The 14,408-nt window shown below is 49.1% G+C and overlaps 1 protein-coding gene across 2 annotated transcripts; it reads left to right on the forward strand.

The window, feature by feature from the left end:
* The first annotated feature begins 4,181 nt into the window (after positions 1–4,181).
* Positions 4,182–13,109, forward strand: LOC137846107 (deleted in malignant brain tumors 1 protein-like). Of its 2 annotated transcripts, XM_068663790.1 has the most exons (8): positions 4,183–4,371; positions 5,971–6,300; positions 7,653–8,000; positions 8,712–9,044; positions 9,537–9,866; positions 9,992–10,321; positions 10,990–11,106; positions 11,278–13,109. In XM_068663790.1, exons 1-8 carry the CDS (start codon positions 4,281–4,283, stop codon positions 11,328–11,330), a joined length of 1,932 nt encoding a protein of 643 aa, XP_068519891.1. In that variant the 5' UTR covers positions 4,183–4,280; the 3' UTR covers positions 11,331–13,109. The 2 variants fall into 2 exon arrangements, with proteins under 2 accessions (XP_068519892.1, XP_068519891.1); XM_068663791.1 differs by lacking the exon at positions 5,971–6,300 and having other exon boundaries at positions 4,182–4,371.
* Positions 13,110–14,408: the final 1,299 nt, after the last annotated feature.

Below are 14,408 nucleotides of genomic sequence, written 5' to 3' on the forward strand. Positions count from 1 at the left end.
TTGCCAGTACTGGGGCATCTGAACTTAAAAAATTAAAGCTGTGAGCTTCCTCTGTCCTTGTTATGGCTGATGGACTTACTCTGGCTCAAACCATTCCCTGAGACCTCTTCTTTACCTGTATTATTTATACCAGTTTTCAATAGATTAGTTCATTGTTGAAGGGGAGAATGAGAGAATTTGTCTGCTGCAGGTTAGCAAAAGACACTGAAATGCAAAAGCTGGGAGGGACAAGATGAGTCTGTGTTAAAAGCCTTGCAGCAGCTGGGGAGAGCTAACCCTGGAGATGCTGGCACAGGCAGAGCTCAACCATATGGAAAGGCTCCATGGGCTCAAGTGCAGATGTCTGTGCTGGACTGCTGCTAGAGTCACTGGGAGTGTCAGCAGAGAAAAATGAACCACATGAGAAGTCCCTGATGGTTTCCCTCATCTTGTATTCCAGCCTCTCAGAAAACCATACACAGAGCAGTCCCGGGGTAATGCTTCTGAGAGTGCTTGCTCTTGAATAATGAAGTGATTTCCTGCCATCTAGCTATACATCAATGAAATGCAACAAAAAGGAATTGATAGTACAACACATCTGGCTTTGAATGTTTCATTTTTCTGGTACACAACTGCTAGCATGTTGCCTGAAATCATTGCCTCTGTATGTCGTAACAGCTAAGGAATTAAGGAATCCAAAGAAATGTTGTATACTTTAAGAAAGGTGTCAAGATGAAGACAAGGGGTTTAATTTTGCCATGATATACAACTCTGGATTTTCCACGTCTTCTGTTCTGCGAGTAGTTCTGGTTGCCACATCCCAGGAAGGATGTACTGGAACTAGAGCAGGTCCAGATACTGCACAAAGGTCTGGGACCTTCTGGAAGGTAGCGGAGTTGGGGTTGTTCTCTTCTCCCAAGCAACAAGCAATAGGACAAGAAGTAATGGCCTCAAGTTGCACCAGGAAAGGTATGGATTGGATATTAGGAGAAATTTCTTTACTGAAAGGGTTGCGAGGCATTGTAATAGGCTGCCCAGGGAAGTGGCTGAGTCACCATCCCTGGAGGTATTCAAGAAATGTGCAGATTTAGAACATAGTAGACTTAGAACATGGTTTAGTGGTGGACTTTAGGACTAGGTTAAAGGTTGAACTAGATGATCTTACAGGTATTTTCCAACCTAAATGGTTCTACGATTCCATGGAGTTCATACATTGTCACCCTGTCCTTCTGCAGCTTCCCCAGCTTTACTGCAGGCCCTCTTTAGGTACTGGAAGGCTGCTCTAAGGTCTCCCCAGAGCCTTCTCTTCTCCAGGCTGAACAATCCCAACTCCCTTAGCCTGTTTTCACAGGAGAGGTGCTCCAGCCCCTCAGTCATCTCTGTGGCCCTCCTCTGGACTCGTTCTAATAGGTCCATGTCTTTCTGATGCTGGGGGCCCCAGAACTGAGCACATTACTCCGGGCGGGGTCTCACAAGAGCTGAGTACAGGAGGAGAATACCCTCCCTTGCCCTGCTGGCCGTGCTTCTTTCCATGCATCCCAGGATGCGGTTGGCTTTCTGGGCTACAAGCTCACATTCCCAGCTCATGTTGAGCTTCTCGTCAACCAAAACCCCCAGGCTGTTCTCCTTAGGACTGCTTTCAATCCATCCTCTGCCTGTAGTTTTGCTTTGGATTGCCCCAGACCAGATGCAGAACCTTGCCCTTGGCCTTGTTGAACTTCATGAGGTTTGCACAAGGCCACCTCTCAAGCCTGTCCAGGACCCTGTGGATGGCATCCCTTCCCTCCAGCATGTTGACTGAACACACAGATGGTGTCACTAGCTAACTTGCTCAATCCCACTGTCCGTGCCACGGCCAAAGATGTTAAAAATCCCAGATGTTTGTAGCATTTGGTATATTTGTAGAAACAAACAAACAAACAAAACACAAAAACAAAACAAACAACAACAACAAAACACCCTAGCTCTCTGTGACATACTTAGAATTCATGTGTGTCTCCCTGAGAGGGGCTGAAGGCTCTCAGAGAGCAGGAGCTGAATGGATGCAGTCCTTGGGGCACTAAGAGGAGGAAGGGCTCTGGTGGGTGCATATGAAGGCATCTGGATGCAGAAAAAGGTTGCAGAACATCCCAGCAAAGAGCACAAGATGCCAGCATTTAGTCAGTTAGTATTCAGCAACGAACATCTCCGCTCACAAGAGGCTGCCTGCTTCTAGGAACCACTTTTTCGCAAGCAGAATAATATAAGAAATAAAAAAAAGGTTCACAGGAGATTTCTCTTCTGTGACAGTTTCAGCTATGTCTTGGGTCTTGGCAGAACACAGGGACTGCAGAAGGAGCTGGTGTGGGTGCTGCAACAAGGAAGCTTTTTCTTGGCTGGAAAGTGGGACATATGTGCGCAATGAGTCTTGCATGTGTGCAAGATTGCATGAGATCTTGGAAACCCTGGTGCAAAGGGTTAATTATGGACAGACTTGCTGATTGGGTTTCTGTTAGGATGTGAAATTTATGGGCTGCAATATTCACGGGCTGTGATGCAGCAATAGGAAGTGTGGGAAATGTGTGGCTGTGTCATGAAAGAAAAACGTCTTGGCACGGACAGCTCCGTTCACTTGCCAGAGAGGAGCTTTTCCAAAAGACATGATGGATAAATGGGGCAAGAGACATCCTTTCATTTCCTTTCAGACAAGCTGCTGCACCTTATATGTTTTTAGTCAGGCTAAATTGAGGAGGAAGGCCGAGGTGGCTCATTATACTATTTGCTGAAAGCCTGAAGTGTAAGCACAGGGAAAGGCTCAGGGTGTTGTGCCAAAGCATCCCATGGTTCAGAGATCAGCCAGGAAAATCTCTGAATTCACTTATACTGGGGGTCAGAATCAATGCAATAGGGCACCCATAACCTGGACATGCTTATAACTAAACCTCAGCAGTTCATTCATGATTTCTGGAACCCCCTCATTCTTTACATGATACTCCCAGAATACAGACTGTGTATTTTATGTGTCTTTTAGTGTGAGGGGTCAGGTCTTATCAACACAATTTCTGATAGTGGCCTTGGGGACAGACAGACTTCAGCTGGAGCAAGCTCTTCCATGTATGTAAAGGACCTGCTCCTTAGAATTCCTTATTTTGGCAGGGGAAAAGAGACTTTCCTTTCCTCACCTATATGGTGAGGCAGATCTTACCTTCAGCCCTGAAGAAAGAGATCTGGGGGTGCTGGTCAACAGCAAGTTGAATGTGAGCCAGCAGGGTGCGTGGCAGCCGAGAGGGCAAACATCATTTTGGGATGCTTTAAATACAGCATAGACAGCTGGTAGAAAAAATAAAAAATAAAAAAAATAAAATAAAATAAAAAAGAGGTGATTCTCCTGCTATATATTACTGAAGCCTCACTTTGAATATTGTGTGCAGTTTTGGTCTCCACATCAAAAGGATGTGAAGATTGTGTCCAGAGGAGGGCAACAAAGCTGGTAAAAGAGCTGGATGGCATGTTCTGTGAGGAGAGGTTGAGGACACGTTTTTTTTGAGAAAACTCTACTCTACTCTACTCTACTCTACTCTACTCTACTCTACTCTACTCTACTCTACTCTACTCTTCTCTACTCTACTCTACTCTACCCCAATTCTACCCCACCCCACCCCATCCCATCCCATCCCATCCCATCCCATCCCATCCCATCCCATCCCATCCCATCCCATCCCATCCTCTGGTTTTATGAGGGTCTCAGTGAGAACTGAACTCTCCTAGGAAATACTTCTCCCCAACGTAGCATCAAGGACTCCGTTGAAGCACCCACTTTTCCCCCAGCTAGCTTTAATGGGGACCTCAGTGTATGGGCCTAAATGAAGCCCCAGCTTCAAAGACATTTAAATTAAGGGAAATGATTTCCACTCATTTTCAATAGATGAACATATATGCTTATCTGGGACAATGGTGGTTGTTTATTAACATTCCCCGAAGAACAGGGAATTGTCTTTTCCCAAGGCTCCAAACCCCCAGATGTGAGAGTTGCAAACGTTCCTGCTGCAGGACCAGAGCTGGCTGGAGGGTCAGGGAAATGGGGATGAAAGGGGGAGTCTCTGAGCAGGTACTGCTGCAGCGGAGAGGCCACTTAAACCAATTCAAACTGGAGGGCTCGATCCCAGGGACAGCAGGGAGGAGGGATCAGTGCAGGAGGAGGGATGAGCATGGGACAAACACAGGTCAGAGGAGGGGACTGACCATAACCTTTCTGGCAGTGGCATTGTCCAGCTCAGCTTGCAGTTCTCACTACAAGGATAACCTGCCCTAAAACTACTGGCATGGGGTGCTCAGGACATTTTCTGCCCCTGCAGATCACCCTGGCTGGTTGTGCTGGAGCAGGGCTCCTCATCTACTTGGCATGCCTCTGTGGTGAGTAGCTCATGCATGGGGGAAGGTGCATTTTAGTAGACCATGTGCATGGGACGAGAGAGGTCTGTGATATGTAGGAATGGGGGGTCTGGGCTTGCAGACAAACAGGGCAAAGACTCCTTTGACCTGCCAGGCTTTAAAAGGAAGGGAAAATGGCAGATGGGGAAGGAGACCTTATTGGCCAGGTAATTATTTTGGCCTCTGTGCTGTTGCCCTTGTGCAGAGTAGTTGGGAAATGTTTGGAGCCTTACCAACCTGTGACAGTTAGGACCAGAAATTGCATATTTGTGTTGGCCACTTCTTCAGGGCCAGCCTGTATATTTAGAAATATGGGGCCCAAAGTCCTCTTTCCTCCAGTGCAAACAGGAACAGGCACTTCTACTACTCTCCAACCCACAGAAAGGAGGTGAGTGGTTGTGCTGTACATCCTCTAGCAGGTGGGATGCTGAGTTGCTGTTATTTTTTCCTGCTTCTGCCTACTTCATTTTTTGTTCTTTTTTTTTTTTTTTTTTTTTTTTTTTTTTTCAAATAACATCCCTTGGCTTTCCAGTCCACCAAAATTCATTATTTCTGTGCACAGCAGGAGCGCTTGCTCTTGTGCATGATGGGCAAAAAAATCTGATGCTCTGTTGTTGGCTCCATATCGCAATATGTATACAAATGTAATTAAAATGCAAGGCTGCACACAGACAACTCCCATTGCTGTCTTAGCACAGAAACACAGAATCATGGAATGGTTGAGGTTGGAAGGGACCTCCTTTGGTCCAGCACCTCTGCTCCAACAGGGACACCCAGAGCAGGGTGCCCACGACCACGTCCAGGTGGCTTTTGAAGATCTCCCAGCAGAGAGACTCTACAACCTCTGGGCAACCTGTGCCTGGGCTCCATCACCTGCACAGCACAGATGTTTCCTGATGTTTAGACAGAACCACTTGTATTCTAGTTTGTGCCCACTGCATCTTGTCCTGGCACTGGGCACCCCTGAAAAGAGCCCAGCTTCATCTTCTTTGCACCCTTCCTTCAGGGATTTATGGGCATTGATAAGATCCCCGCTGAGCCTTCTCTTCTCCAGGTTCTCAGCCTCTCCTTGTAGGAGAGGTGCTCCCTTGATCACCTTGGTGGCCCTCCCTTGACTCTCCCCAGCATGTCCATGTCTGTCTTGGACTGGGGGCGCAGCACTGGACCCAGCACTTGAGGTGCAGCCTCCCCAGTGCTGAGCAGAGGGGAAGGATCACCTCTCTTGACCTGCTGGTGATGCTTTGCCTAATGCAACAGCCAGCTGACAGACAATCCCTATGTCCAGAGTTCTCAATCCAGACTGCAGTGTGGTCTTTTTTTTTTGTTCCTGAATTTGTTTGGGAATATCCAGTAAGAATATCCAAAGCCACATTGAAGATTGATGTCTTTTATTAGGAATATGGGATTTGCAGAGCATTTTTTTCTCCTAGACCTGGATTTTTTGGGGTTTGCCTACCAAAGGAGAAGCATGTTGGTGGTGCACATAAACCATAGCTATTTGCAGAGCCCATGTGAAGCTAGCACAGGTAGTGTAGGCTTTCTCAGCTCTTCTGCATGGGGCTGTTTCTGCATTCTGTGCAGAACCAGTTGCATCCCAGAGGGTTCCCCTCCGCTTGCTGGATGGACCGCACCGCTGCGCTGGCCGAGTTGAGGTGTACTACAGCAACAGATGGGGCACGGTGTGCGATGACCAATGGGACCTGGATGATGCCAACGTGGTGTGCCGTCAGCTGCACTGTGGCATCGCCTTGTCCACCAGCAGACCTGGCGAGTTCAGGGCGGGGTCTGGCCCCATCTGGCTGGACGATGTCAACTGCACGGGGACGGAGGTGGCGCTTTCCTACTGCAGAGCGAATGACTGGGGGAAGACCAATTGCCACCACGGTGAAGATGCTGGTGTGGTTTGTGCAGGTAACACCCTGAAGAAATTATGGGTTGGGAGGACACAGTTAGATGTTTTGCGGTTTATCTCATACAGCACAAGGGTTTGCAGGTTTGGAAACGTTAGCAGCCCAGGAAATCAGTGTTAATTGCATCTTGCAAGGGTCCTGAGATGATGAATTTCCCCTAGGGGGTGTGTACTCTCCAAGATCTTTGTTTTGTCTGAATTTCTGGGGGAAGTGGACACAGATAGAGATACAGCCACCCATTCTGTTTTGCCGACAGGCTCCATAAAATGCATCCCTAGGCAGAGGAGAGGGGCCAGAAGGAGACTTTGACTCCTCCTTGCTGCCACCAATATAATGGATACTAGATCATTTCCATGCTTTTGCCTCTGGCAATCTCCAATCAGCTTGGGATGCTGGAGAATGTCCAAAGAAGGGCAACAAAGCTGGTGAAGGGTCTAGAGAGCAAGAATTATGAGGAGAAGCTGAGGGAGCTGGGGCAGTTGAGCTTGGAGAAAAGAAAGCTCAGGGGACACCTTACCTTTCCACAATTACCTCAAAGGAGGTTGTAGTGGAGTGGGAGTTGGTCTCTTCTTCCGAGCAACAAGCAATAGGACAAGTGAAAATAGCCTCAAGTTGCACCATGGGAAGTATAGTTTGGATATTAGAAAAAAAAATATTAGGAAAAAAAAAAAAACATACACACACACAAAAAAAAACAAACACTAAAATGGTTGTGAGACTTTGGAATAGACAGCCCAGGGAAGTGGTTGTCACCATCCCTGGAGGTATTCAAAAAATGTGTTAACGTGGAGGGACCTGGTTTAGTGGTAGACTTGGCAGTGCTAGGTTAACGGTTGGACTTGATGATCTTAGAGGTCTTTTCCAACCTGAATCATTTTGTGATTCTATGATTCTATGTTCAGATGGAACCTGTTGAGTTCCAGTTTGTGTCCATTGCTTCTTTTCTCAGTCCAGAGGTAGCTGCATGTTAGCGATTACTGGGTGCAGCCAGCAAACATGGTGGAGTGCAGAATGGTCATGCTGGATGTTGCAGTGCCCCAAGGAGGGGCAGAAGAGGTTTAGGTTGGATATTAGGAAGAATAATTTTCTTTACTGAAGTTTTCTTTACTGAAAGGGTTGTTAGGCATTGGGATGGGCTGCCCAGGGAAGTGGTTGAGTCACCATCCCTGGAGGTCTTCAAAAGACATTTAGATGTAGAGCTTAGCGATACGGTTTAGTGGAGGACTTGTTGGTGTTAGGTCAGAGGCTGGACTGGGTGTTCTTGGAGGTCTCTTCCAACCTAGATAATTCTGTAATTCTGAGAAATGAGGGACAAGGAAGGGTTTCAAGGTACATCTCCTGTGCTTCTCGTAGAGTCAGCCAGCCACCACCAGGACTCCAGAGCTGGTTCCACAGAGCTGCGCCTGGTAAACGGCCCAAACCGCTGTGCCGGGAGAGTGGAGCTGCTGTATGGTCATGAGTGGGGAACCGTGTGTGATGATGACTGGAGCTTCACAGATGCCAAAGTCGTGTGTCGGCAGCTGGGCTGTGGGACGGCAGTCTCAGCTTATAGCTCAGCATACTTTGGCCAGGGAACAGGCCCCATTTGGCTAGACAACGTTCAGTGCAGTGGGACAGAAGCTTCCCTGTCTGAATGCCAGGCCAAGCCATGGGGAGTCAATAACTGTGACCACGGAGAAGATGCTGGAGTTGTGTGTGCAGGTAACCACTGGTAGATAATATCAGGCTTGATACCAGAAGAAGAAGTTCAGTGGAGGATGCTTGGCTCCAAGGACTAATGCCACTTTGACAGCATTAGCCAAGGGTGAAAGGGTGACCTCGTCCCCTCTCTTTTTTTTCTGAAATGCACTCCTTAGAACACAGGTCATCCTTTTGCAGTAAGTAAGGAGCAGCAGTGATGATGAGGGGTAGGTAGCATACAAAAAATATGCTGGTATGGGCAAAAAGAGCATACACCAAGGACAGAGGGAGAGCACAGGGCTGGGTGGCAGAACTGCTCCCCAGCAAGGTCCCAACCCTCTGTGCTATAGGACCAGCAGCTTACAAACTCATGGGCAAAAGTGAGGAGTCCTGGGGCCTTTTTGAAGAAAGGAAAGAAGCAAGGGGGTCTTCAGGAAGCTGGAGGTTGCTGGAGTCACCAAGCCAATGTTATAGGTTCCTGGACCCCTTAAAACCAGATTGCAGCAGCTTACAGGGACAGTTTGCTTGTGTTCATGTTGAACATGCATGGGCTTTGAGGTCACACAGTTGGTTCATCTACACACCTCAACAGGTTTGCATGGACATGAGAACCCTCTCAAGCAAAACACGGGGGAGTACCCCCTGGGGAAGGTGCTGAGGGCATGGGTGGCATGTGGATGTGCTTTCAGATCAGGTCTGATGCTCCTTTTCTCTCTCACCCTGTGCCACCAGAAGGCACAGCTGTCAAAGTGCCAGCTCAGCTGCGCCTGCAGAATGGCCCCAGCCGCTGCGCAGGAAGAGTGGAGGTGCTCCACGAGCATCAGTGGGGGACGGTGTGTGATGACGGCTGGAGCCTCAGCGAGGCCACGGTGGTGTGCCGACAGCTGAGCTGCGGGACGGCAGTCTCAGCTCCGGTTCTGGCTCACTTTGGGCCAGGGTCTGGCCGTGTCTGGCTGGATAACGTGAACTGCACCGGGGCTGAAGCCGCCCTCTCCGAGTGCCATGCCAGGCCATGGGGATCCAACGACTGTGACCACGGGGAGGATGCTGGAGTGGTGTGCTCAGGTGAGTCATGTTCATAAGTACTGTGCAGCTTGGGTGCAACCTGATCATGTCCTCAAAAGCCAGAAATGGGGGCTTTTTCCACACCCTGGTGAAAAAAATAAATAAATAATAATAATCAGAGAATGGTGTGAATGCCACACCAGGTGATGCTATTCCCTGTGCAAGACCTTAGGAAGGTTTTGTGCAGAAAGAAGCACAGTTAGAGAGCCATTCTCCTATCCCTTTCTGATAGCACTAGCTGCATAAACTCATCTGTCAGTGCCTCCTACCACTTTTTGTGGTGGGTATTGATCCCAATACCCTTTGTTGGGCACTGAATCCCAGGCTCTGTAGCTGTGGTCCCTTTTTATCTGAGCTGAGAATCTTTGTCAATGTAGAACATTTCCCAGGCCTCTTGAAAGGATGTTCTAGTTTTTTCCATGGCTCAATGCATTTCAAAGCCTGTCTGCAGCTGATGATCAGGTATGAACGTGTACTTTGCTCCCTCCTCAGACACGGACACATCGAGGCACCGTCTGCTGCGGCTGGTGAATGGATCGAACAGCTGCATTGGGAGAGTTGAGGTTCTTCACGACCAGAAGTGGGGGACCGTGTGTGATGACACGTGGGACATAAACGATGCTGCAGTTGTGTGCAGGGAGCTGGGCTGTGGGACGGCAATGTCAGCACCGGGCTCAGCTCATTTTGGGCAAGGGTCGGACCCCATTTGGCTGGACAATGTGCACTGCGTGGGGACAGAGTCAACCTTTGCGGAGTGCGGGCTGAAAAGCTGGGGAGAGCACAACTGTGGCCACAGTGAGGATGCCGGTGTGGTGTGCTCAGGTAAATCCACAGGGACCAGGGTGGGCCATCCAGGACAGGCTGAATTAATTCCTGTCCACTCAACATGGGGTTGGACACCAAAGCTGTCCTGCCTGAGACCTCACCCCCTCTGCTCTCTGCTGCAGGCACCAACCCCTTGCAGCTGCGGGTTAAGGATGGTCCAGGTCCCTGCTCAGGGCGTGTGGAGGTGCTGTACAATGCCACCTGGTACGGCGTCTGTGACAGTGACTGGAGCTTGCTGGAGGCGCAGGTGGTCTGCAAGCAGCTGGGCTGTGGGCCAGCACGGTCTGCACCCATCGGAGGCCAGTTCAGCCCAGAACATGGCCACGCTTTGCTGGAAGGGCTGAGCTGCCGCGGCTCAGAGAGTCTGCTCCTGGAGTGCCAGCATAGGAACATGGGTCCGGGGCAGTGCAAGCACGGCTTTGCAGCTGGAGTGGTGTGTACGGAGATGGAAGGTGAGTGCCAGGAACCTCTGTTGTCCTACTGCAGATGGCACCGCTCTTGCTGAACTAGTGGCCAACTTAGCGTCTAGGATGGGCAGAGCCAAGTAGCCACTGCAGTGATAACACACCGTGGGGTAACACTCCTGTCTCTGTGCCAGTCTTAGCAGAAGTGATGCCAGAAACCTCCCTGACAGAAACCATTAGATGGACAGGATGGAGGCACCTGGAGGAAAAAAGCTGTAGGTGATGGAGGGGGATTAATTAGGAGAAGGTGTGGATATCATGCTGATATGCTCCCTCAGAAAGTCTCCCTCCATGGGCAGGGAGAGACAATTCCTAATGCACAGAGATTTCTGTTAAGGTGCAGCCTCTTGCATCTAAACTAGTTCTGCCATGCCTTGCTGTATCCCACGTAGCATGGGTGTTTGGAAATGCCAAGGGTTCCCCTTGTGGATATGTTCTCTTGGCATTAATCCAAGTTGGGGGGTCCTTGCACCCATCCTACAAAAGTGGAGGGCAAGCCAACAGGGGTAAACCCCAGCCCCATGGAGTGCTGTGATGGAAGATGTTGAGAGTCCCCCAAAAATGTGCAGCAGAAAGGAAGGGTGAGCAGGAACCCTGAGGGATGGCGCAGGTCTGACCATCCAACCAAACTGCTCTGAGCTTAACTCTTTCCACAGATCTCACCCAGGCCTGCTCAGTGCTGTCGGGTCTGCTTGGCGTGGTGGCAACACTCTGTGGGATCCTGCTGGTCCTGTACCTGGTGAGGTGTGGAAGACAGGCTGGCCGCTCCCATGGTAAGAGCAGGACCTCTGTGCATGGTACATCTGGTGTCCCTACAGGGCTCATGGTGCTTTTGGCCTCACTTCTTGGGCTGGGGTTGGGGTTTGCACATTGTTGGTCTGTGCAACACTTCTTGGGTTGGGATTTGTACCCTCTGAACATCACCCTGCTCCTTTGTTTTACAGAAAAATCACAAGCAAAGAAGGTGGATGATGCCGGGACATCATCTGAGGCTTAGGTGGCCACACTCCTGGTAATGAAGGCAAGGCTCCCCAGGACCCCAGAAAGCAGCAAAGACACTGTTTTGTGGAGCCAGAGCAGAGCAGCCCTCCAAGGATCAGCAGAGACTCTCCTCTGGCAGAGTCCTGTCTTGTGTGCCCTAAAGCCCCTGGCCCACTGCACTGAGCTTCTGGGGGTCCTACTTCCCCCACGGTCACACACAGCACCATAAATCCCCCAGTTTCCAAGCCAGGTCTTCTCAGAGTGATAACCCCTATCTGGTCCTCCAGGTAGGCTCCAGCATCCCAGCTCCATCTGCTTGCACAGATGCTTCATTCCCGTCACTGCAATCCTGTGCCTTCACCCAACAGCCACCCCTTGCCATCACCCCAACAGTCATCATACTTTTTCCTCTAATCTCCCATGGAAATGGCTTCATGATCCGAGAAAAAGAGAGCACAATGCTCTACTGCACTGCACATAGCTAACTTTGCAAAAGGAGCAATGCACTTCGAAGTCTGTCCAGCATGGGCTGGGAAGTACCTCGTCTGTTGTATTTATTCAGTATAGTTTTGAATACCAGTAAAGAATCCTGAAACCTGAAAGAACAAGAATGAAATATTGTATGCATGTTCAGGGTTATGTAGTGACTTGGCCTGAAGTTTAGGCAAAGCGTATGTGATGAAAGAATGGGTTCTTTGGCTACAGAGGGATGATTGGGTCACATATTGGAGACTGATGATTGCTAATTCTGGGTGAGATATGGTCCTGGCCAAAACCAAGGAAGGGTCTGTGGGTGGTCACACTCTTAATAGAGCAACCCATAAGTCAGGTGTGAGCCCCAAACCACCCACCACTTTGGTGAAGCCAGTGGGTCCCATGGTCAAGATTGAGGAACATCCCAGTGCCACAGGGAGGGAACAAATGACCACAAGCTTCATCAGATTGCGATGAAGCCACAGAGAAAGAAGCATTGTCTTAGGGACCAAAGAGCCTACTTGACATGGCAACATCTCAAATTAGCTGCTGGAAGAGGTAGAAAAAGCTGTCTAGGATCTCACCAGGTAGAAGACAAAGCAGGAAGAGAGGGGCCATTAGGTACATGCAGAAGAAGATGAGTATTTAGAGCACTGTGAGGTGCAGCTGAGGACATGACAATGAAATACAGAAGGCAGGAAATGGCATTGCAGGTTCTTTTCAGCAGTGGAGAGGGCTTGGGGAATTAAGCTAGACCTCCCATGCTCTCTGTTCAATGACAACGTTGCAGGATCTGTTCAGTCCTTCCAACAGCAAGGTTGCCTTTGGGAAGTGGTGGGGCAACGGGGTCTTGTTATCCTCCTCTCCTGGATTCAGCTAGGATAGAGTTATTTTCCTCCTAGTAGCTGGTAGAGTGCTGATTTAGGGTGAGAATAATGTTGATAACATGCTGATGTTTCAAATGTTGCAGAGCAGTGCTTACTGAGCCAAGGGCTTTTCAGCTTCTCACACTGCCCTGCCAGCAGGCAGGTTGGGGGTGCAGCAGGAGCTGGGAGGGGACAGACCCAGGACAGCTGACCCAAACTGGCCAAAGGGGTATTCTGTACCATATAGGGTCATGTTGAACAATTAATACAGGGGGCTGGCCGGGGTTGGGGGACTGGCTGCTCAGGGATAGGCTGGGCATTGGTCAGCGGGTGGTGAGCAATTGCATTGTGCATCGCTTGTTTTGTACACGTTGTTAGGAGTATTATCATTATTATTATTATTATTATTTTCCTTTCTTTTCTGTCCTAATAAACTGTCTTTATCTCAACCTGCAGGCTTGCATTTCTTTGTAATTCTGTCCCTCATCCCAGAGAGGGAATGGGAGTGAGTGGGTGCTGCCAGATATGTTAAGCCACACCACCTACCACCTCTCATTCCCTTCCAGCCAGCAGTTGAAGCTGTTATCAGTTTGCATCTTTCTACCTGTCCTAAGCCTCAGCCATGCAGTCCCTGGCCCCTTCTGTCAATGTGTGGTTGCAAGGTCATCTTCTGGTCCTCCCTGGACATCCTAGGACTTTGGGATTTCTTATCCTTCTGCTGGCACTTGAATCTTTTAATTTTTCTTCTGGCTGATCCGGCAGACCCAGTTTTCCAGTCTTGTTTGTCCCAGAGTTTACACCAAAGGCTCAGCACTCCTGAGCTCTTATAGGTCTGTGCGTCTGCACATGAGTGCCTCAGAATAGGAGGAACTTGGACCCAATTGTCTGGGGAGTTTTCACTGCCTCGGGAAAGGAGGAAAAGACTGGAGCCCAAGTATCAGAAAGCACCAACTGTCTGCATCATTGTGTGTGTTTAATCACAGTTTGGAGAAGACCTTTACAACTGAAAAAGATCTGAGTTTGGGCTGTGGACTACTCTGCAGAGATTCCACAATATCTCAGGAAGGGGTTTCAGCCTTCCCAAGGGGACACAGCACACAAATTCAAAAGGAACAGAACAGACATAGGAAGACGACGCATTTCCAGATCACCTATTTGAACAAACTACTGGAAACTACCAGCAGAAGCACCCCTACTCACAGCTGCATTGGCCAGGTCAGGCTTTGACAGTTTATAGCATTTTTGTGATGGTGTCGGGAATTTCTTTGTTGCTGGCCTCTTTGTTTACAAAAGAGAGGCACAAAGTCCTTGGGCTCACTGAGCCTCAGGACAAATGAAAACACCTTTCCCAACTGCTCTACTTTTTATTAGCTTTGAATCGTTTCCAGCTGATTTTTTCACCCACTCATTCTCATACCAGTATTTCACTGTTTTTTAAAACACATCTTTTTCCCTTTGGTCTGCAGCCCCTGCTCTGCTCACTCTCAGCATTCCTCTGCAGTTTGGACTTCTCTTATTTTCTCTTTCTATAGGTAGTGATCTTCTCTTTAATACCTCTCTTGGGTTTTGCCAGGCTGAAGAGTTCAGTTCAGCCCAAGACCTCCCTAGCCATGCTAGGTCCTCCTCCCGTAACATGCTCCAGTTTCATTTCTTATTTTTGCAGACTTGCACTTCCTGGGGCAATATCCTTTCTCATCCCTATCTTCAGTGCACCAGTAGTGCAGCATCCACCACAGCCTTAACATTCCCATTCG

Source organism: Anas acuta, chromosome 30 (genome assembly GCF_963932015.1).
Source record: "Anas acuta chromosome 30, bAnaAcu1.1, whole genome shotgun sequence".
NCBI lineage: Eukaryota > Metazoa > Chordata > Aves > Anseriformes > Anatidae > Anas > Anas acuta.